Source organism: Lutzomyia longipalpis, chromosome 4, assembly GCF_024334085.1.
Source record: "Lutzomyia longipalpis isolate SR_M1_2022 chromosome 4, ASM2433408v1".
Lineage (NCBI taxonomy): Eukaryota > Metazoa > Arthropoda > Insecta > Diptera > Psychodidae > Lutzomyia > Lutzomyia longipalpis.
This window is the reverse complement of record NC_074710.1, coordinates 3221773-3244546: the sequence shown is the minus strand read 5'-3', so window position 1 is coordinate 3244546 and position 22774 is coordinate 3221773. Positions and strand designations below refer to the sequence as shown.

Here is a 22774-nt window from a genome sequence, read left to right as displayed (position 1 = left end):
TAAATGGCTGTCAACATGATGTCTGTCACAGAAAGAAGAAGAAGGTCAACAACAAAACAACAAGAATTTTGCTCCGATATTTTTTTTCTTGAAAAACTTGTGAAAAACTGCGAATAAAATCATGGAAAACGCACCAAAAGAGCCCACAAGCAAGGAGGAAAAGACGGAGGAGAAGAAAAAGTTCGTCGTGAGATCTGCAACAGATTTACAGAGGATACGTCTCGAGAAACTCATGAAGAACCCGGTACATAACCTCAATTCCCTAAATAAAAACAATTAAAATCTATTAAAAATTAATTATTATTAATTAAATAATGTTTTTCCTCCATAGGCTAAACCCGTCGTTATCCCTGAAATGCCCCGGGAGAAGGATCATCTGAATTCAGTGCCGTCCTTTGTGAGAAATGTAATGGGATCGAGTGCTGGTGCTGGATCTGGGGAATTTCACGTCTATCGCCATTTGCGGAGGAAGGAGTATGCCAGGCAGAAGCATATTCAGGAAGCAAGCAAGAAGGAGCAGATGGACAGCAGCTATCAGGAAAAATTGGAGGAAAATCGACGAAAAGCAGAGGAAAAGACGGCAAAGAAGCGCGCAAAACGTCTGAAGAAAAAGGCCAAGGCTAAGGGGAAAGCAAAGAAGCCCAGGAATGAAGTTCAGACTGAATCTGACAATGATAAATCAGAGAGTTCTTCCGAGGAAGAGGAGGAGGAAGAGAAAGAAAAGTCGGGAAATGAAAGTTCTGAAAGGACATCAGTGAATTCTCTTAAAGTAGCTGAAACTCATGAAGATGCAGCATCCCGGGAAGCACAAGATAATCAGGATGAGCACAAAGAAAAGGAGGAAAAGGATAATGAGGCAAAAACCACTGATAATGAAGAAAACAAATCGTAATGTAAAAAATAATTAATAATTATTTAGAATAAATTATAAATTAAGGAAGAAATCCTTTTTTATTTATTTCCTATATTTTTCTGAAGTTTTTCCTGAATTTTTCTTTAATTTTTTTTTGATTTTCTAACGGAAATTTCAAATTGAAAAAAAAGACTGTGAAAAACAAAGTGCAAGCGAGATAGCGAATATGAAAAGCTCCCTCTTAAAAACAGTTAAATTTTGACGTCTCTCAATGAGTGGGTCAGTCAAAAATTGACATCCGGAACTTTCTCTTTCCAGAACAAACAAATTTGCTTTTTTTGCCCAAAAACCAGGGAAATCTTTCGTGTTTCACATCGTAGAGTCCTCAGAGACATTGCAGAGGACACGTTTGTGTAGAAATCTTTTGGTAAAAATGGTTTATTCAAGTGTTGTACGAAGTGCAATCCCAAAGCGAATTCCCACGATAAAGTTCCGAAAGGGTGGCGGAAATGGAATTTCATCGGCATCTGAGGGCTTCCTGGCAGCATCGGCAGCTGCAACAAAGACCTCAGCGGGGAATCAGGTGAATTTCCAGCACATGGTGTTTACATAATCATCGCTAATGGGAATTTGCTTTTTTTTGCAGAATGCAACCATTTCGAGGCCTACAATTGAGGATTGGCAACTGCCACGACGCTACTGGCGCAAGGAGCTCGATGACAAGGAGATAGAGTACATCAATCGTGGTGGACCTGAGTAAGACAACAATCCAGTGGTAGAGTGCGGTGGAAAATATCCTGCGTTAATCCACAATCCCGGATGCCCGGGGGTGGTAGCTGCTGTAAATGTGACATTTTTGGGGGTTTGGCTCCCTCCAGGGGTCATCTAGTCAACCGGAGCAATGGGTGGGGATGCGTAGGAACCTTGAGAATCTTGAGTATCACATACTTTGTTGAAATTATGCCCCAAATAAATGTAAATAAGTAAATTTGTTTGCTTTTTATTATAATTTTTATTGGATTGTTCAACTGGGAATAAATTTCGCAATAGATGGCGCCCTTTGTGGCCAAGAGAAGAATTTCCCGCGTAAAACGAGATGGCATGAGAAAAATACTTTCCTCTCACTCTGGCATTTTGAGTAGGTGAGTTTTTTTTTGAGTGTGTGCGTGAATTTTGAAATGTAACGGTCGAAAAAATTTTAAAATATTTATTTTTCCGGGAAAAACTCATTTTTTCGAATTGGGCCTACGCGGGAAATGCTTAGGGGAGCCCCAGGGAGCTTCAGTAAAAATTTGGGCGCGAAATTCGCCGGATAAAAAAAAACATTTTGTACGACTTTTTCTGGCGCGGATTTTGAGTGTTTTGAACTGGCGACGCCAATCGACGCGGCGTCGCTTCCTGGTCACAAAAAGCACAATTTCACCGGGAAATTCGGCGGAAAACGCGAGGAAATTGTAAGAAACTAAAATTGAGAGGGAGACAGTATCAGTGGCGTGCACCGTCTCATTTTCTCTTCAACAAAATGTACCAAAAATAGCAGTGGCGGCTTTTGGAACTACATTTAGGGCGCCAATTTCAAAAAGTAATAAAAAAGCATGAAAATTATATGGGGGTGCTATGAAGGGGGGCTTTGGGGGGAAAATGAATATCATTGGTGAAAACTACCTGATATCAGTAGTCTCTGTACCTAATTTTAAGGCGATCAGACAAACGGTGTGGAAATGCATAGCTGTACAATACGAAATCCTTTAGAAAAGAAGTTTTTTTTGCTGAACACGTTGAAGAATCTCCTCTTTCCATCATTTCCTCCTTCAAGATTCCAATATAGAGACCATTTTATTCCCTCCCAGACAATCAACGCGCAAGAAAATCTCTTATCAGTTTAGCAAATTTTATTATCAAATACAGCAAATCCACTACAAATGCAAACAAAGCGGCGTTCTCAGGTTGCCACAGTTCATTGGGGGACTACTGATGGCTGCTGGTGGGGAGAAAAAACTCGCGAAAATCGCCATTATCGCAATCCGTGGGTCATAGAAGTTGTAGCCATATTATGCAATGTCTTCTTATCACAAAGTCATGGCGCCAGCTGTGGAGCAGACTTTTGGGGTCTTTTTGGAAGCAGTATTGGTGGTCCAAACGGACGAAAGTCCCACCGACCAGTCAATAATCGGCCGTTGAAGACCTTCGCCCGGTCGCACCTTTCCATTTTTTTCATGAAAAATAAAAATTCGCCATCTTGAAGAGATTTTTCCTGTGCGGCTTTGAGAATTTTAGGCATATTGTAAGATTTCAGAGATTCCACGAAAAGTTTCTGGAAGAGAGAAAGAAAGAATATTAAATAATAGTTTCATTAAAAAACAAATTTGGAACATTGTTCAGTCAAAAATCATTTATTTCCGACATTTTTAAACGCCATATTGATTTTTTTTGTGAAATGATTAAGAAAATGATCGTTATTTTGGTAAGAAAAGCAATAGAAATGTAGGTTTTGTGGGTTTTGTGTATGAGATGAGGTGATTTTCGTGATTTTCTTATCAAGAAAAGTCTACAGCCAATGAAAACGGTTTGTTAGAATTTATTACCACTTGGGGGATCGAGGTTTCTAACCTTAAAACTTGGACCTTAATTTTTTCTCAAAAGTAAGTGTTTTCCAAGTTTTCTTTCGACGATATTGAAGTGATAAAACTTTCCTACACAAAAATGTAGAATTTATTACGAAATGTTTAATAGATTTTAATTCTACGACCATTGATAAAAAATCTTTGGCTAGCAAAATCCTCCAAGGGTTAACCAATCGATATTGATTAAAAAAAAATAATGTTTCGAGGATGTGAAACAGCTTCTTCAGAAGAGCCGTTTTAGAATAATTCTTAAGGAGTTCTCATTCTAATATATAATTTTTTTTAAATACACAACACACGGCTTAAAAATTAAATACATACATACATGCTTGGAGTTTCAGTGCTTTATATTTACAAACTAATTTACAAATCAACTTAAGTTCTAGAACTTTTCTCTTTTTTTCTTCAAAAAAAAAAACTGTTGGAAAAGTTCTCTAATTCTCTGTGCAACATCATTTTGAACAAAAAAAAATTCAGATAAAAAAGCTAAAAGTTCTTAACATTTCTTTTCATCTTTTTCACATTTGAATGCATTTTTTTCCTTAATGGTGAAATAAAAGAAGTTTTCGTAACTTTTGCACTTTTAGCAAGTAGCAGAGAGGTAGAAAAGAAATCATGGGAAAAACGAGAAAAGTATTATCACACTTGACATGATGAATTTCATGGACTTTTGCCAGTAAAATTTAATGCTCAAGCGAAGTATGATTAGAATGTGTGAACGCGGGTTGCGGAATCGTGATAAGAGGGAGTCAGGTGAGTTTGGAAAATCCGCATGAAAATTCCAAGAAGCTCAAGTGTGTGTGATGGAAGGCGGTGGCATATTTCTGTTACATACCGTCGCGAACTTCTCTCAAAAACTCATAACTGAGGGGTTCTCAGTAGTTATTTCTCCTCTACAAGTACACACCATACATACTTTTCTTGAAAAGCCAAGTATCTCCGTAAGAGTGGATAATTAACATTAAACTCTCTGAGGTTATCAAAATGTATATGTAACGTTTTTGGTGTGCTTTTCCCGCTAAAGTGACCCTTAACCTTTCTCTCCGTCGTTCATGAGATATCGCGAAAACAGAGCGCGTGTGTGTGTGTGTGTGTACATAACACTGCGGAAAAACTGCAATACTGATAATTTATGTATATACATACATATTGTAGGCATATAAGCTCTCATTCAAAGAGAGATAATTTTTTTGTCTCAATAAATTATCCGTATTACTTTTACAAGAATTTTCACTCTTATGTGTTGATGTTGTTGATAGAACCCATAAAATGAATGAAAATAGTTCATCTGCATAGTAATTTGATCTGTTGATTTAGTGAATTTTAGTTTTTTTTTTTTAAGATAAGAAGAAATCTTTAAAGTTTTTAAATTTTTTGATCATTTTCAGTGCTTTTGTGGTTATTTTATTCAAACTCGATATGAAATACTTTTTCTAATCAATTTTTGAGATCACTTTGATGTAAATCTGATAATCAATTTTCAATTTATTAGACCGCCATATTGGTTTGTATTGCAGCCTAAACATATGAAACATTATACATACTTTTTATAATTTAGCCATTTCTCAAGAGTTTTAATGTGCTGAATTTGTGAAAAAAGTGATCAAAAAGACGTTTTTATCAGTGAAAGGTCCTTTAATTGTATTAAATCTATTAAATGAATTAATTTCACACGGTTAAGACTAATGTTTCAGTCTTTTAATGTTTCATACTCAACGTCAAAGGGTTAGGTTAGGAGAATCCTATTTTCATAACTATTTAAAAAAAAACGTCTAGAAAAATCGATTTTTCAATTAAACTGATTTAAATTTTATAGAAAAATAAAAACTTTTTCTATTTTTTGAACTGAAAAGATTACTCTTTGCAAGTGAATGGGTAAATACGGGTTTAACGATAAAGTGTCCAAAATTTTCAAACTGTCCAACAATGCAGAAAATCCCAAAAGAGAAGCATTTATATTAAAAAAAAATTCAATGTGAATTCCGTGTGGAAAAAGGAAGAAAAAACGTGGTGGATATAAAGGAATTAAATGTGGAATGAAATTGGTTTAGGAAAGTGGGAGAAAAATGTTTAAATTACACACAGAGTGGCACCGTGAAAAAAAAAATGAGAACTGCGGGGTCTAGAATTATTATTTTTAATTTAAATACTATATTGTGATGTATTTTGGAGTGAAGGAGAGGAGAAAAAAAGAGCACGAGAGGCAAACACATACAGTGAATTTTCATGCAACATGCAATTTATGAATTTATGATTGGGACGCCTCTGTGTTGCATTAATAATTTATGCATTAAATTATGATTTTAAATTTGTAATGTCGGTGAGCAAATAAAAGACTTCGCCTTGTGTGTATTATGCCCTTTTTGTGGTGCCGAAGAGTCAACAATGAAAAACACGCTCATCCAACAAGGAAAAATCCATCTTTGCCATTCATTTCTTTACCTTCTGTGTTGTTTTCTATATTTAATGAGAAAGAATCAAAAAAATGAGAGAGAGAATGTAGGGCGAAATTGAGGAAAAATAAAAACCTTTCTTGGCATTTTCATCTGTTTCTTTTGCTAAAATTCTATATACATATATAATGAAAAATTGAAAATGAATCTTAAAAAAATCAAGCTAAAATTTTCTTTTAATTCTTCTGTCTGAAGCAAAAAAAAAAAAAACAGAAACGAGACACCCCAAGGAAATTAATTTATAATATGAAGTAAAAAAAAAAGCAGCAAAACTTAATGTCTTCATTCTTTGAGATGACCATTAAAAAGCAATAAATGCAAATTTGTTCCTTAACACCACATATTGCAATTAACCCCTTCGAATAAATTACTCTCTTTACACATTGCTCCCAATTTTTAGGCCTCCCATGCATTACAACATAAACTGTGTGCCTTGTTATTGCTCGAATGGGGAAATTGTAGGCCTTCAAAATGCAAAATGTATTGCTTTTTTACTAATTTTTGACAAATCATTCGTACCACGGTCACGTGAGTAGTGAAGCTTTGGCAAATTTAAAAAATAGGGGAGACCAGAGCCCTATAAAAGTTATCTTTGAGAATTTTTCGAGAAATAATTAATTAGCATTTTGAGTGTCTTTCTTAATAGTAACAGTTTAGGAATATATAAAAGGGGTTAATTAATTTTGTTAAAAATCTTTCTTGCTTAACCCTTTAACGTTTTTTGGGTCATACGCTGACCCAAACGTGAAACATTTTATTTTTTCAATTATTTATTAATGTAATTGTTTTTCCATGTTACAAATGCATCAAATTCACGCATAAGGGGTCAAACAAGACGTTCTGAGTGAGAAAAGTCCTCTAAAAAAATTCATAGAATAAAAATCGCGATAAAAGAGCGCATGTTTCAATGTTTTTATGTTTCACGTTGGACGCTAAAGAGTTAAAAGAATTGGCAATGATGCAGTATTGTAAATAAATGTAAAACATTGGCCTAAAAGTTTAAGCTTCCAAATGAAAAAAAAAGCAATAAAGAAAAAAAATACGGCAAAGTGGTGTAAAGCTCTGTGAGAAGGGAAGTTCTCTGGCAATGAAGGCGCCAGAGAACCGCAATTTCAGCCAGAGTTGTGTGCATTTTCTCCTTGTTCCTTTTCTCATTGCCAAATTGCACTTTTCGCCCACTTTTTCCCTCCATACCGCACACACACACACATACAATACGAAAATTTCCTCTTTTACCATTCCGACACACCCTGAATGCAAAACTCATTTCGTGGACCTACGGACCCACCCTTTTCTCACGCTCACCCTACCCCAAAGGCTGCCACCGATAAATCTCTTGGAATTCATGCAAGGGCTCCTTTTTAGGAAGGAGGAAGAGGAGGAAAGTTTGCCCGCGTGGAGGACATGAACTTCCTCGGGCATAGGGACGAGAAAAGATCCCGAATAATTCAACAATACCATACACTAGAGAAAGACACGATAAAATATTTACTACACCCCTTTTTCCCATTGAGGACTAGGTACATATACTTATATGTAAGTGAATAAGGAGACCCACAAGTTAAGGGTGGGGGATGTGTATAAATTTCGGGAGAAGAAAGAGTATATAGGAAGGTACGTAACGGAAGAAAGAAAATCCCCGACATATCGAAGTGATAAAAGTGCAATAAATTTACGATAAAAGGTGAATGGAATTGAATTGCACAAGATATTTTCTCTCAATTTCCTCATTAATCCACCATCAAGTCTAAATGGCTAAATCGTAAGGGAAAAAGCACTTCCTGTGTATTATATAGTCCATTTGTGTTAATTTAAACATTACAGTATACTTTATACTAAAATACATTAATTCTACAGGACGTTTTAGAGGGCATTATAAGGGAATACCCTCAAAAGTTAGTGGGAAAAGTAGAATAAAAATTACTAAATTGATTTTCTTCCAGAGATTTACTTTTTAGATAAATTGAATTTGTAAGAAAATAGGGGAGACCAAGGCTATTTTAGTCAATTTATTTAGAATAGTATTTCTAGAATTTTTACAAAAATGCATAGATACTGTTTGCGAAATTTCCATATTTCACACGATAAATAAACACTTTATTACGGAACAAGCACGTTTGCATCCGTACACTTTGCCTTCTAAATTCGTTCTGTAATTTTTGTCGCCAAATCATTCCTCTTTCCCCACATTCTTTATTTTCCCCACTCGAATTCACCACTTCAAGTGCGCGCCATGTTTAAATATTATTTTATTTCACAAGTTTCTCGTACAGATACCTTTTTTTTTAAATAAAAAACGTGAAGCATTTAAATAAAAATTGTCGAAACTTCTTCTGTTTTTTCTTCCCTTTAAATTACTAAATTCGCTGAAAAATATCCTCTTTAGGAAATTTATGGTCTAGCTAATTTTATTAGAGCATATTTTACTACCTCAGCTAGAAATATTTTTCTCATTTCCCGGACTTTCCCTAAATGTATTTTTAAGATTATTAAAAAAAATCTGATTATTAGTAATTTTTGGTTTAGTAAAAGCTTGGTTTCTTCCCTTTAAAAATTATTTTTAATTTTAAGCTGAAATCTTAGATATAATTTCAGAGAATCATCAAATATGATGACATCCCCTTTACTAAATAAATTGAATGAGATAGAGTTTTTAATTTTTATATCATGGAAAATTCTGTGATTATAACAGAATTTCATTCCCTGTAACGTGAACTTGTGTATATTGATTAACTTAGCCTCCCACACAGCTGGTTGTCAAATGCAGATACATTACATAAATCATAGAAAAAACAGGTAATGATAATGAAAATTGCATGAGAAAACGTAATAAATGCATCCCAATTAGTTAAAAAGCATTATTAATTAAATAAAAAATTTAATTATTGTTAATACATAAAAAATTAATGATTTATTGATAGTAAAAACAAATTCTATAAAGAATAAAAAACTATGTACTATAATAAGGAATAATACTTTTAATGAGGCGCTTTACGCATTTTATAAATTTAGATGCTAAGTTTAGGGATACTTTGGTCACACCTATTTTAAACCTCCATGAACTAATACAAAATAAATATTCTTAAAATTTAAATATTCAAAAATAAATAAGAATAAAAATATCAGGACATTCAGATTCTTAAATTACTTCCTGATTAAAATAAACAAAAAAATAGAATTATTTCAAAGAATTCTAAAAACAAGAATAGGTATTAAAAAGATTAAAAAAAACCGAAATTTTATTAGAACGAATGATCACTAGTTTTTCAATAAATAATAAATTAAAATAAAATAAATTTCAGAAGAATAAAATAATATTGAGAAAATCAAATATTGACCCATATTGCCTCAAGTTTCCCCTATAAGTCAGTAGATAACACAACACTATAAAGGAGTATGTAAATGGATTTTCTTACCAAAATAGGTTAATACAACAATGTGTAGAATGAAGCTCACAAGATGTTGTGTTTTTCTGTGGAAAATCATTTCCCGCAAAATTGTGCACAAAGCATCGCATTTTGGTGGCAAAAAGTGGGTAAGATTTAGCACTTCTCGCGAAAAAGAGGGAAATGTAGAGCGCACCAATTTGAAATAAAACGAAGAAAAGGAAGGAAAAAGACTGTGATTATTTTTGTCTGAGAATTTCTTAGCGTCGAGACGTGAAGAATGAAGGAAATTCTTCATGAGAGAATTTTCTTTTGACACAACTACTGGCAATAATTTTACCTTTCTTTTGCACACGATTGGTCTGGGGCTTTTCTCTGCTTTCCTCATTTCCCTCAAAATGACGTGAAATACTTCAAGTGCACCATTCACTCAGAGGATGATGACTCTATTGTACAAATTTCCTTTTTTTCCCCTATCTTGATTGCCAATCAAAATTACTCCAATTTTTTTTCTTGTATGCCAATTAATTTGTCGTCACTTTGTATCTTAATCTTATAAGTAAAGTTTCATAGCTCTTCAGCTCCTTTCCAAGTTAATTTTTTTTTATTATTATTGTATTTATTTTTTCTTTCCTGTCATGAGAATTTTAGCATTTTAGTGTTCCAACACAAAATCATCCAATTAAGAAGTTTTTGAGGTTTATTATCATAATTATTGTAATATAGTTTTTCTTTACTCTTTCTCCATCTCACTCACACCCATTTGCCATTAAACTTCTTTGCACCATCTTCCACGGTGTTGCTGTTGCGTCTTTTCTTGAGTTTTTTTTCTCAACTTCTTGCGTCTTTTCGGGGATTTTTTGGCTGTTTTTGACTTATTTAGAATCCCCCCTTTTTTGGTGGAAGAATTTCATTCAAGAAATTCAATCCATGCGATCATAGAGTGGAAAATGTATGAAATTGCCATGAGTACACTGGTAGAAACGGTTCGGTGCTTCCCCATTGATGCGCTTTGGTAAATCATTGGGTCAATGTTCTTTAACCCAATTTACTTATTTTTAGGTTTTTCATTGCTAAGAATTTGGCGAAAATAAAATTCTAACAAGGAAGAAAATTGCTTATATATCATTTTGACTTTTTATCCCAAATTATTTTGTAAGGGAGCTCCAGTACAAATCTATCTAACTAATCATAGCAAGTAGACCATCTGTCATTGAGATTAAAAAAGAATTATGATTGTGAGAACAATTAAAATTGTCTCTTATTCTTTTAACTTTGTAATCTTTATAGTCCTCTATCTAATCTCTTTTTTTTTTGTTAAAGAAATTTAACATGAAACAAATAAAAACTATACTAACCCTGAACTTAAAACCTAGATTTTTTCCGCTTTAATCACTTCTGACACCCATTTGACACCTTTGACACTGCTATTTGACAGTTATCTCGGAGCACTCTTGTGGTGTAATTTTGAAATACACAAATGATCTCTTTTGAGTATATTCTGTAAGATGATTAAGGCTAAGTTTTTCCAGATGGTTCAAAATGAACATAAATATAACGTTTAGGGGTAAAATTGTTCAACATATCACATTTTAAGGCTTTGCAATGATTTTTTCCATTAAATATGGTGGAAAAATCACATTTTCATGTTTAAATTTCGAAAAGAAAGAGCCAGTAAACGACTAAAATCGTGCCAGTTGGCCATTTTAGAGCTGACAGGGTGATTATGGGAGAAGAATGGTCAAAATTAGTCACAGAGGGTGTGTATTGCGGTGGAGTACAAAAAAAATATATATGGACACGGAAAAGACGGTGAAGGAATAAGGGGTCGGGGGAATGTCCAATTCGTGACCAAGACTACCCATAAAGTTATTCTCTGTGGTGCCTAATTAACGTGCGATTGCGTCTTATCTGCATTCAGGGTGTGACGTAAGTGCCGGGGAGTGTATTTAGAGGAGCCAAACACAAAAGAAGAGGCAAGATGAATGTCTTGTGTGCCCACTTTACTTGTGTGTGGGGTGGTGTGGAAAGGAGATGTATGTATGTATAAAGAATCGCGGGGCCAGAGCAAATCCCCAGCACAAAGTGCCTCTGGGATCCCATGATCGCGACCTAAGAGTTTATTTTATAACAGCACGGCGTCACAGAGAACCATTCTCAGACGGTCAGCTGTTTCAATTAAATTTATGTGCGAGTTCTTTATTTGCGAATCTACCCAATTGGCTGGGTTGATTTTTTTTCACTGTTGTCTGTGGCATTTTTTTTTATCTGTGTACTCGCTTCAGGGAAGGAGGTCCTTGGAAGTGTGATGATTCACTCTGGGCTGATCAGGTGGGGTGCCTTTTTGAAGGCAGAGCAGGGGTGGAGGAAGAGAGATCTGGGTTGGGCGAGATATTATGCCAATTTCAAATGGAATGCTCTCAAGTAAAATCGTGAAGTGGGTGTTTGGGAAGATGAGAATCATTTTCCCGAGTTAATCGCAATGTATGTTTTATTGCGCCCTTCTTGGGTGATGCCACTTCTGAAGCTCGTGACATCAATTAACACGTCGCCGTTTAATGTCTCTTCAGAAATTCCTCTTTCCATTTTCCACCATTCATCCCACTTTGTTGCCTCCTCTTTGCAAATTCCACACTCATTTTTGGCAAGAAAAAAAAATCTTTTTTTTCCTAACAATTTTCCATAAAAATCTTCGAGCACTTTTCACTATTCTTTCTCTCTTATCTAGATCTTTTTTTTTCTCTTTACCAAAAAATCTCTCAGGATATTTTCACACAAGTGTCCTTATTGAATGAAACTTTTTGGCAAAAAAATTACTCATATCGAGTTCTTGAATTTTTCTGGGAGTTTTTTTTGTTCGTTGTGTGAAAAATTGCGAATTTTTCGGCGATATATATTTTATTTTATACACTCAAACTAAAAGACAAAAAAAAAATTAGCACACAGTCACACATAGGAATTCTTTGAGAGATTATTATGTGGGACTTTTAGTCACGGAGCTCGAGTGCTATGAAAATCGCGGTGTTACCGCCACGAAGGCGCTTTTGCAACTAAATCGACAAGAGGACCGAGTCACTTGCTTTGGCCAGACTTGGTGGAAGTGGGAGCACTGTGATACAAGTGAACGACGCAAATCCCCAACAAATTCCACCCAAATACCATCGCATCTGGGTACTTACATACAAACCACATCACCATGTGTACACTGTAAAATGCACACCGCACACACATTAAACGGTGTAAGTGTTTCTGCACATGTATTTGTTATTTTGTCATTGTGTGTAGTCCCCCCACTTCACGGTGCCTTCCCTACCTCCCACCCCACCCCCTCCCTGCGGCCACACCAGAACTTTGGAGGCAAATGTGAGCAAAAAAAAAAGAACATACCGTGGGGAGTCGCGAAAAGAAGCAGCAAAGACCACAAGAGAAAAAAAAAGACGAAGAAGCGAATCTCTGTGGACTTTTCGCGATAATTCTCAACAAAAGGTTGACACGTGACGACATTTGATTTCACACAGCTCCCATCCAACTCTTCCGCCTCCCCCTCCCCCCTCCGCGTTACTTCCTTCCGGATACTCTTGAGACATTTTGGGATTTTCTTGTGGGGAAAGGGAAACTTAATATCATTGCGTGTTCATGCCCCCCTTTGCTGAACCCCCGCGCAAAGAGAAGAAAAAAACCGTTTGCAGGTGAAATAGTGTGAGATGGAGACGCCAAGTGGTTTTAATGTCTTTTTAATGAAATTGTTAAATAAAAGTCCGTTATCAATAAAAGAACACCTAAAATACCCACCAAATTGGATGATTTCTCTTCATATACACGGTATAATTCCCTTAATATTTTACACCACTCACCCGAGGAAAGTAATAAAAGTTACCTACATTTTTATTAGGAATGGAAATGTCATTAGGGAAGGATTTCTACTTTTTTTTATATTTTATTTCTAAAAATATCTTCTTTTTTCGAAAATAGAATAAAACTTTTATATTGCATTGAAAATTGGATTCTTTTTTTAATGCGGTATACCGTCAAGAGGGCGTAAATAGAATGAAAAGGATGGAGAATATTTTTCCTTTGGGAGTGAAGGAGATTATTTATTTTGAGTCTTTTTTGTATCTTTCAAAAATAAAGAAAAATATGTCTGAAAGAAAATCAACAATCATTTGAAACATAACGCTTATGTTTTATGCATTTAAAGGAGAAATAACGTACAAATAAGAGCATAAAGAGAATGCGATTTTTGATTTGATTTTTGATTTTTGTAAAAGAAAAACTTATAAATTATTATTATTATAAATCCAATATGGCCACCTTCCGCCATTTTTTTACGTTCTATTTTGTATTGTATTGAATTTCTCATTTGTGTATTATTTGACATCAAAAATCGTTTCAAACTCATTTAAATTGGCTTATGTATATCGGTAAATTTAGGTTGAATGAAACATCGAACATGGCGTTTTTTTGTCTTTTGTAAATTTTAAGAACTTTAAGAATTAAGATCAATGTTTCGCAGATTTATGTCTCTTTCTTCAGGTACAAAATAATTGGGGAAGTCTTGTGTGTTTTTTTTGTCATTTCTTTTACAGTACAAAAGATTACTTAAACTTTTTTTTTAGCACGGCTACCGTTTATGCTTGAAAGGTTTAACTAAACTACACCATGTTGCTCAAAGAACTTTGATTGTTCAAAAGCAAAAAATAACTTTGAAATAATCTGATTCTTCAGTGAGTAAAAAAGTCTCTGACAGAGACATTTAAATTCATTTAAAAAAGTTTAATATATTGATAAATTTCCCTCTGTATATGAAAGTTATGCTGTTTTGTCTGTACAACGACCCATAGCTGCGATGAGAATGATAAAAAAACAAAGTGGGGGAGGTGTGGTGTAAAAATTTCACAGAAACATGCGATAATCCATATTTTGTTCAACATTTTCAATGGGATTTGGAAAATATTATATATTGTGGTAAGGGGTGAGAGTACTTCCGCTGTGGAGTATTTTCCATCGATTTGAGCTACTCCCGAAAAAGGATTGACCTCCCCAACACTCAAATAGAGCGAAAAAGGGTAGGAATTTTGAAATGCATGTATTTCAAAACTATCGACTGTGGCTTTTTTCCCACCATTCTACCGATTCTACCTCCAGCAATATGTATACAAATTATAAAATGTTGAAGACATCCCTAAAAGCTTTTGTTTTTTTTGTCATTCAACCCCCATTCCACGGGGAATTGAATAATTTTTTGGGGTAGGTTTTTTTTGGATGAAATGTAATTTGGTAAATTGCGCTTTGTATTTGATTGAGTGCTTCCTAAATTCGGGCTTGACTATGTTTTGTAAATTGCCAAGAACTATGTATATTGAAGAGAGGATTCTCATTGGGCATATGCCATATTTGCCACCCCCTCCCGTACCCCTGCACAGTGTCAACACAAGGGTCAGACACAAAAAAATGGGTAGTGGTGCATCGATTTTTTTGAGCTTAGGGATATTTTATTATTCTGTTTGTGTCCCACTTTACATGGTCACCACATATATATTAAAATTATATGCATTGGTGGTTTTTGCACGTCAACCCATAGTCCGAGATTTCCAAGGAAATATACCCACAATGGGGTGCAGCAGCTAAAAGGCTAAACTTTATTTTTTGTGAGTGTAACTCTGCCCGGGGAATTTATATGGTCTTTTTGTTGTCATTAATTGTACCTTTAACCCTTTACCCAGGGAGAGGGCCTTTAGAGAGAGAGGATAAAAGGCTGAAGGCACTGACATTTTGCGAATTGTAAAATGTCAGTTATATCCCCAATAAAATTGCACTTTGATTGGCATATTGAAGAAAGTTCCGTGAGCTTTTATGTTTAAGGTTTCGAGCCCACTTTTTTTTTCAATCTTCACGAGAAAATTGGCCAAATTCTAACATAACATGAGAGAATTTGTAAGGAAAGAATTGCAAATTCTTCCCTTCAAGAGGGGCATTCCATTTACTGACTACTACACAAAGTCAATGGAGATGCCTGGTACCACCTGGCGTCTCCATTGTGATTTCTCTAAAAGACATAAAATGTTTCTAAATAATAATAATAAAGTAATTTTTCAATGAATTTAGTAAAATTCGACACTTTAATGACTTTTTATTTTAAAATTGGAAGAGAATAGTCTTTGGTACTGTGAGAAAAGGGATTGGCATTGAATTAAATTGCACACGAACATGTCAATCTGGAAGGGAATTTTATAAAATGTTTTTTTCCTTCAAAATCTATTTCATATAATTTTCTGCAGATATGAACAAAATTATTCTGTTTGAGTTTGCATTTTCTAAACGCTAAATGGATGTTTAAGAACAGAAACTCAGTGTTCGAATGAGAAACAAATAAAATTTTATTTGGAAAATAATTTAAAAAACATTGGAAGGATCAATGGTTAAAAAATATTTAAGAAAAATCAAATGAGTTGCTTCTTTTACTAAAATCAATTTGAAATCATGAAGACAGAATATTACCTACTTTTATAATTTCCATCGACGTTCTAGTAAATTTATTTTAATCAATTAATTCTTTTGTCTTCCAATTCTTTGTGAATTGATGAAAATGATGAAAGAATGTTTGAATTTTGTTCTTTTTGAGTTAATAGCTGAACAAAGCTGAACATACCTTTACCAATCAAAGATGAAAATCCTTTGAAGTATATGCCCCAGCAGAGTATGTCAAAATATTTCTGTGGAGTTTTCAAATTTTCCTTTTGCAAAATGAAAAAATTTGCTTGTTTCATATTGAAGAATTCTTTCCTCTCTAATATCTCAAAAACTCCTCATTGATGAGAAAAATCGTAGCTTCTGGCATCTGTTTGATATAGTCAAACAGCTATAGCGTCATATGCCAGATATCTTTTTTACTTTATATATCCCATGTATACAAAGCCCAGAGTCTCTCTGGAAGTGACTCTACACAGCTCTTTTAGAAGTACCACCAGAGAAAAGTCTCTTCAACCACACGGATGAATTTTTAGCGAATGTCTTTTTTTTTGCGCTCATACCTCGCAGTGTGAGAATTTTTCGCACATATGCCAAGATGGTGGAGGAGCAATGAAATAGAGAGAAGAAAAAAAATTCGCGATATGCTTGAGTGTTTGGGTGTGAGCAAAAAAGAACACTTCGCACAGAGATTCTCGGGTGGTGTGGTGGAAAATTCGCAATATTAGAATCACGGAGTGGGAGGCTGAAGGTCATCAATTTGGACATTTTTGCTTCTCTTTGCGTATATACTAAGTAAGTTTGCCCCAGCACGCGCAGAATTTTTTTTTAGCTGAGAAATACTTCTTTGAATTTTCATTTTTGTTCTTATCTTTAGATGTTTTGTTGCATTTTCCGAAAAAAATATTGATTTTTCTTGAATTTTCAATAAAATTGTTATATGCGCTTTCGAGGTTTTTTTTAAAATCAAATTTCAATCAGAACCTTTGATTTACCTTTCCTCCCTTTTCATTTTGGGACAAAATACAGCTCAATTCGAGGATTTTCTGCAAATTTGCATTTTTTATCGTTTTGTGGGTAAAGACAAAAAAATCATTTCAATATTTGCTGTATGTAGCACCCAGCTGAGAAAAGCTCCGTGATCTTACCAGACTATATGTGAGGAATATATATCGGAGTTCTGTGATAAAGAATTTTTGTCTGGTAAGAAATTTACTTTGATATTCTCTATTCCCTCCATATACTTCCCGCATTCATTTAAATTTGACCTTCGCGGGATTTAAAAAATAAACACACATACATTTTGAGGATAGGAGTCGCATGAAAAATGCTTCAATTGTAGGTTTTAGTCGCATTTTTATTCTTTTCAACTTCCTACCCATAATACTTTTGGGGACTTTGAGGAGAGAAAATCCCTCTCGACGCGGAGACAATGCAGAGGTGAAAAGCTTCCTTGTCTGATGTTTCATCATCATGAAAGCTCTCTGACATTCCCACGACTACTACTCATGCCATGTGGAAGATTTAACCCTTCGGTGGCATATTCGGTCTTTTCCAACTCCTACCGCATAATCCCGGCGCCTGCAGTCATAAATATGAAATCCCTGCCAGAAACATTTTACAGTAATGTTCCCTGGCAAAACTTTTATTTCACAAACCCCTTTGGAATCCTTGGGGTGAGACGACAAAATCCCGTATATATGTGTGTACCTCAAACCACTTAACTTTAAATCACTATAGGCGCTCTCTCACACAGGGTGGTGCCTTTCATTCCCATTTCATTGGCACAACTCCATCTTCCACCATTTGCCCACCCTTATTCACCCCTCCACCCCTGTGTTGGTGGCCCATCATCGATTGGCATTTTTGTATTTTGCTGCCCGGAGGTGAGAATTGGGGCCAATTGCCACACAATTTGTGGACCTTATTCCACCCCCCCCCCCGCAAAAACATCCCCCATTGAACAACACACACAGATCTTGACCCACACGAGCATCGCATATAACTCTTTTTCCATGTGGCGCCAGTTGCACTCACTTCCGCAAAAGACAAGTACCTTTCTTATAGGATTTATTCTTGGCCATTTTGAAGAAATGTACCAATCGGCACTTTCCAATTCCTGCCACATTCTTTTGCCTTCTTTGAAGACATATTCGGATCAATTCTTCCCTGGCACATGCACTTCACATTGAAATCTCATGATAAAATAAACGTTTCCTATTTATTACCCCGTCATTGTGCTGACTTTTCAAGAACTTTCTTTCGTTGATTTTTTTAAAAGAATTGTTATGTTAGATTTATCTTATGTTCATTTTGGATTTCTTCAAGGATTTTATTAAATACTCTTGACTTTATGTTTACGTGAAGCTCAGAAGTTATGAATATTTGCTTTTATTTAAACTGTTACCGTTAAAAGGAGTTTATCCATTTTTGTAAGGAAAACAATTTATTCGAAGAAACAATCGGGTTACTCGTAATCCTGTAGGTAGAAGATTAAAAATGAATAAGAAATCGTTAAAAACTTTTCTGTTTTTCACTGGTAAAAGCCGTGGTATGCATAAAGTATTTATCTTAACGCTTTGTTGATAATTTTTAGCAAGATACTTTAAGCATTCATTGAAAGTCTTTTTGGCTATTTCTGGAACTATTTAAATGTAATCCTAATTATTTCTACAAATAAAAAAATTTCCCATATACAAACGAATAAACTTCTTTATAAATGTTTGTTTTTTAAGTTATACAAATAATACAAAAGTCATCGATATAGTTCTTAAGCGTTAAATATTATTCTGTAAAGTGGAAAAATCAAGCCGATTGATTGAAAATGATTGGGTTTTAAGGAATTTAATGAAATTTTTGTAATCCATATTGTTATCCGATTAAGGGTTTTGAACAATCGATAGAGCTCAGTGAGCTCTAACCAACGTTGTATTTAAATTTCCATTCTCCATTTGAAGCATAAAGTAACGTTAATAAACAAATTGAGTCCAGATGTGTGAGGGTTGATTTTTCATAATGACTGCTGCAAGAGCATAAATTGGAAGGTCTTTCACCCCCTGCTCTTAATTTCAATATAAGTGTTTCGTGACATTTCACTTCAAATCAATTACATTTCCCTTCACAAAATCATCAACATAAAAGTATTTATAGGTAAAATGGTTCCAAAAAAAAACCAACAGAGCAAAAGAGGTGGAGTGTAAAAGAAATACAACCTGTGTTTAATTCGTGAGCATGACCGTCGTTTGGGATTTTCGTGTTGATTAGACCAAACGGTGGGTTGAGTTGACGCGGTGGAAAAGCAGGTGAGCATGGTGTTAATTAAAACGCTCAAAAAGGAGTCAATCACCCGGTAATTCCCTCTATTCTTCGGTGTTTTGTACACCAATTTTCTCAACGACCCTTTTGGGCGGGGTGGGCAGGAGGTGCTGAGACACATCAATTTACTAAAGTTTTCTCTCGTTTCTTTTTTTGTTCTTGTTTGGGAGGAGGGAAAATGGGAGTTACAGAAAGGACTAAAAAGGATGTTTAAACACGAAGTTTCTCTCCCCTAGAGCCCCATGCCAATTTTTCGTTAGTCATAAATGCCCCAAAGTGGGGGTATATTCGTGAAATTTTAATTGCACGCCATGGGGACTCTCTTGCCTTTCCGTTTGGAAAGCACTCCATAAATCCTTGGGCAGAATGGGTGAGCAAAATTCAAGGGGACACAGCTAGTGCATTTCTTACCACCACTCCTTTTGGGGGCCCACTCGACTGTTTATGTGAACATAAAATTTGACATAAATACGAGGTGGTCTCTTTGAGATTCCTCTCCTTCATGCCACTCTCGGAAATCCTTTCATATCGTTCCCATCGCGTTGCACATGCCAAAATCCCTCCTTTTTCCATCATTGAATTTTACAAACATGCGGAGATGCCATAATACTTCTTATGGGGTCAAGCAGATTTCCTCCAAAAAGGCATTTCCACTGCTTGGGGGATGGGGGGAGAAGAAAAAAAAATTATGGGTTCATTTGCTATGTGCAGAAACGTGGTAAAAAAAAGAGTTTAGCTTGCATGGAAGGAAAAGGGTTCTGAAATGGTTGAAATTATACAATGAGCCGCTATAAAAAATCAAAAGGATTTTCGTGTCTCTAATCCCGACTTGAATTATTTAACAAGGAACTGTGGAATTTTATATTTTATTCCTTTTTTGTAGCTAAATATCTGAAATTTTCTTCGTTGGTCTTTTTATTGCTATTTGGTGTGTTTAAAGGGCTAATATTATCGACTGTAAAAACTCCCCTCAATATTAAAAAAGAAAATTAGCAGACATTAACAAAAAAATCATGCCACTCCTTTCATTTAAAACTTGCGGAACAAAGAATTGTTTCCATTAAAATTGACTTCTAAAGGAATTTAAGGTGTAAGAAATATATTTTACTTTATAATAATGCATTTTTATGTCTTTTCTCAAAGTCATTGTGTAAGAATTGAAATTTATAAAATACTTTAAAAGAAAACGACAAAGAAATTAAACGTCAAATATTAAAGCAAAATCTAGATTTGAATCATTTGAAACTTGAAACGTTATAAAATCTTCGAAGTCTCTAGAGTAGAATCGTGAAATGTTGGAAAGGAGGCAAACAGAAATGTCAAAATGTTAAGAAATACGTCAAATACTTGAAGAGAAACGTCAGACATTAAAACGAACTTCAAATATTAAAAAAGAAACTTCAAAAAGTTGACATTAAACGTCAGAAAAATGTCAAACGTTTGTAAAGATATGTCAAACGTTTGCAAAGAAATGTTAAATCGTTTATTAATCGATTTCTAACGTTTTTAAAATTTAAAAAAAAAATTGAAAACGCTTCCCTGAATAGATTTCTGGTGAACACATTTTCCCGTGAAAAAACATTTAAAATGTTTAATTATATCGCATAAACTACAATAATAATGCTTTTGGGGAATGTCTGAAAATTAGGTATATTAAGGAAAATGATTCTAATTTGCCTGTATAATAACTTTACTCATATCCCCTGCCTATAGGTTCCCTTTTTCCCAGCAAAAAAAACGTTTAATTTTTCCAGGCGCGTTCTATATAACCCCTCGAAAAAAAAAGTATAATATTTGGTAAAATGTGTTGTATCGCAGGCCGAGAACACATATTCGTTATATCAGTGTTGACTTTTGGTGGCATATTTTATTTTATGAATAAATAATCTCTCTTTTTTTCTCTATATAATCCACACTCACATATATACACGAAAAGAGCAACATTTTAATTGTCGTTATTGCGATTAAATGCAAATTTTTCAAGTTTTCGTCGTGCTTTCGACTTCTTACATCTTGCTCTTTTCGTCGCTTCTATTTAGTTTTATATAAAATATAATTTATTTTATCCAACATATTTTTTTTCCTACCGCACATTTCAAGTGGCGGTCTTTTCGGACTGCCTGCTTTCCGTTGAATGAATTGACTATGGGGTGGGAATTTTCCGCGCAAAAGGTGGGAGGGGGGTAGGAGAAACTCTCGACAGTAAACTAAGTCGTTGCCAAAATGTACTCTCTATACTTTTTGAAAAGTTTTCCACGAGGGTCGTTGGGGTATGAAGAGAAGATAAATTTCGTCTTTTTCACAATTATTTTCTCTAACTATACATTTTTCTCTGCAAATATTTTCTCGGAATCTTCAGCACAATTTTCCCCGGGTGGGGATGGGAGAATGGGTTGAGAGAAAGAGGAAGGCAGATGAGGAGGAAAAAAATGTGTGTGCAACTTTGTGGGGGTTTGGGGTGGAGTTTATGGTATTCCCGGCATGTTTGCACGTTGTTGTGGGAAAAATAGCAAGAGCTAAGAGAGAGAGAGTGGAAAAAATATTGCATGGAAAAATGATAGAGCAGCACATTTTCACTAATTAGATAAATAGCGGTCTCTATGCCACAAATTTCTCCACCCACCCTGTGCTTTTCCAACTCCCTGTAGGCTCACGGGGTATTTTTTTTGTATATAACCATGCTGCTCTGCCCACTTTTAATGGCCTACACGAGAGTTTGTTGCCCCGGGATGATATTGTGCGAGTAGATAGTTTTTCATAACATTATACAACACATAGGTCCCGCACCCCCATTTTGCCATTTAGCATTTTTCGCTGGTTGTGTGCAAAAATTTCACAGCTATTGAATTTGATTTTTTGGAATTTTATTTGATTCTTGATAGCATTGTCTCTAGTACCTGATAATTCGAATATTTATTGAAAAAAAAAAAACAAATTAAATATTTTTAAAAATAATTAGAACTAATTAGAATCCTTTGGAATTAATTCAGTTAAATTAAAAATATTTTTTATGGCTTCTAATGATTTTAGAAGCTCTAGTTTTACAATAAATTAAGCGAGTTTTCTAATATCAGATTTGGCCAGCAGAAAGTTGTCTTGTCCAGTTGATAATTTTTTCATTTAATTTTTGTAAAATTTGAAAGAAAAGTAGTTTTCTAAAAAAAAATGTTTATTAATTTCTGTGAAAACTCTTTTCTTACAATTCGTTGGTTTTAAATTTTTTGATATTCTTTGAAAAATCTTACAAGATTCTGACTGTGTTTATTTCTTTCTTTAATTGTCTATTAAAGGAAAATGAGTTTTCTAGGTCTCTTAGGTACCTATCTTTCTTAATGTTTTCTGGAAAAATCATTAATTTTTTTAATCTTATTGAATAACAATAGAACTGTCAAAATTTTACAAAAACTTTTAAAAGAAAATAAAAGATTTTTGACAGAATTGACCCCAATATTTGAGAAAACCGGAAAAACAATGTAAAGAATTTTCTAGATTCAATCCTTGTTTATACTTACAACAACAAAAATTGGTGGTACTCTTTAAAATCTCAATGGAATTGTGATCTCACCCGAGCACTTTGGTAGGTATATGGTGACGAAATATTTATGCTATATAACTGGATGAGGAGAGAAACGAGGAATATTTTTTCGCCATTTTTCACATATAAACTTCAACATT

General features: G+C 34.5%; 3 protein-coding genes across 3 annotated transcripts in view; all 3 read left to right on the top strand.

The window, feature by feature from the left end:
* LOC129795447 (mediator of RNA polymerase II transcription subunit 1) overlaps nucleotides 1-22774 on the top strand; it is a 1235552-nt gene that overhangs the window by 131335 nt on the left and 1081443 nt on the right. The window lies entirely within an intron of this gene.
* Nucleotides 17-932, top strand: LOC129795697 (PRKR-interacting protein 1 homolog). Its single transcript, XM_055837167.1, has 2 exons — nucleotides 17-244; nucleotides 332-932. The coding sequence occupies exons 1-2, from the start codon at nucleotides 122-124 to the stop codon at nucleotides 890-892; spliced, it is 684 nt and encodes a 227-aa protein (XP_055693142.1). The 5' UTR covers nucleotides 17-121; the 3' UTR covers nucleotides 893-932.
* On the top strand, nucleotides 1114-1841 carry LOC129795760 (uncharacterized). Its single transcript, XM_055837243.1, has 2 exons — nucleotides 1114-1436; nucleotides 1500-1841. Exons 1-2 carry the CDS (start codon nucleotides 1287-1289, stop codon nucleotides 1611-1613), a joined length of 264 nt encoding a protein of 87 aa, XP_055693218.1. The 5' UTR covers nucleotides 1114-1286; the 3' UTR covers nucleotides 1614-1841.

Coding starts and splice junctions, on each gene's coding strand:
- LOC129795697 (XM_055837167.1), top strand. CDS start 122: ATGGAAAACGCACCAAAAGAGCCCACAAGCAAGGAGGAAAAGACGGAG. Junction 245..331: donor AGAAACTCATGAAGAACCCG/GTACATAACCTC, acceptor TTTCCTCCATAG/GCTAAACCCGTCGTTATCCC.
- LOC129795760 (XM_055837243.1), top strand. CDS start 1,287: ATGGTTTATTCAAGTGTTGTACGAAGTGCAATCCCAAAGCGAATTCCC. Junction 1,437..1,499: donor AGACCTCAGCGGGGAATCAG/GTGAATTTCCAG, acceptor TTTTTTTTGCAG/AATGCAACCATTTCGAGGCC.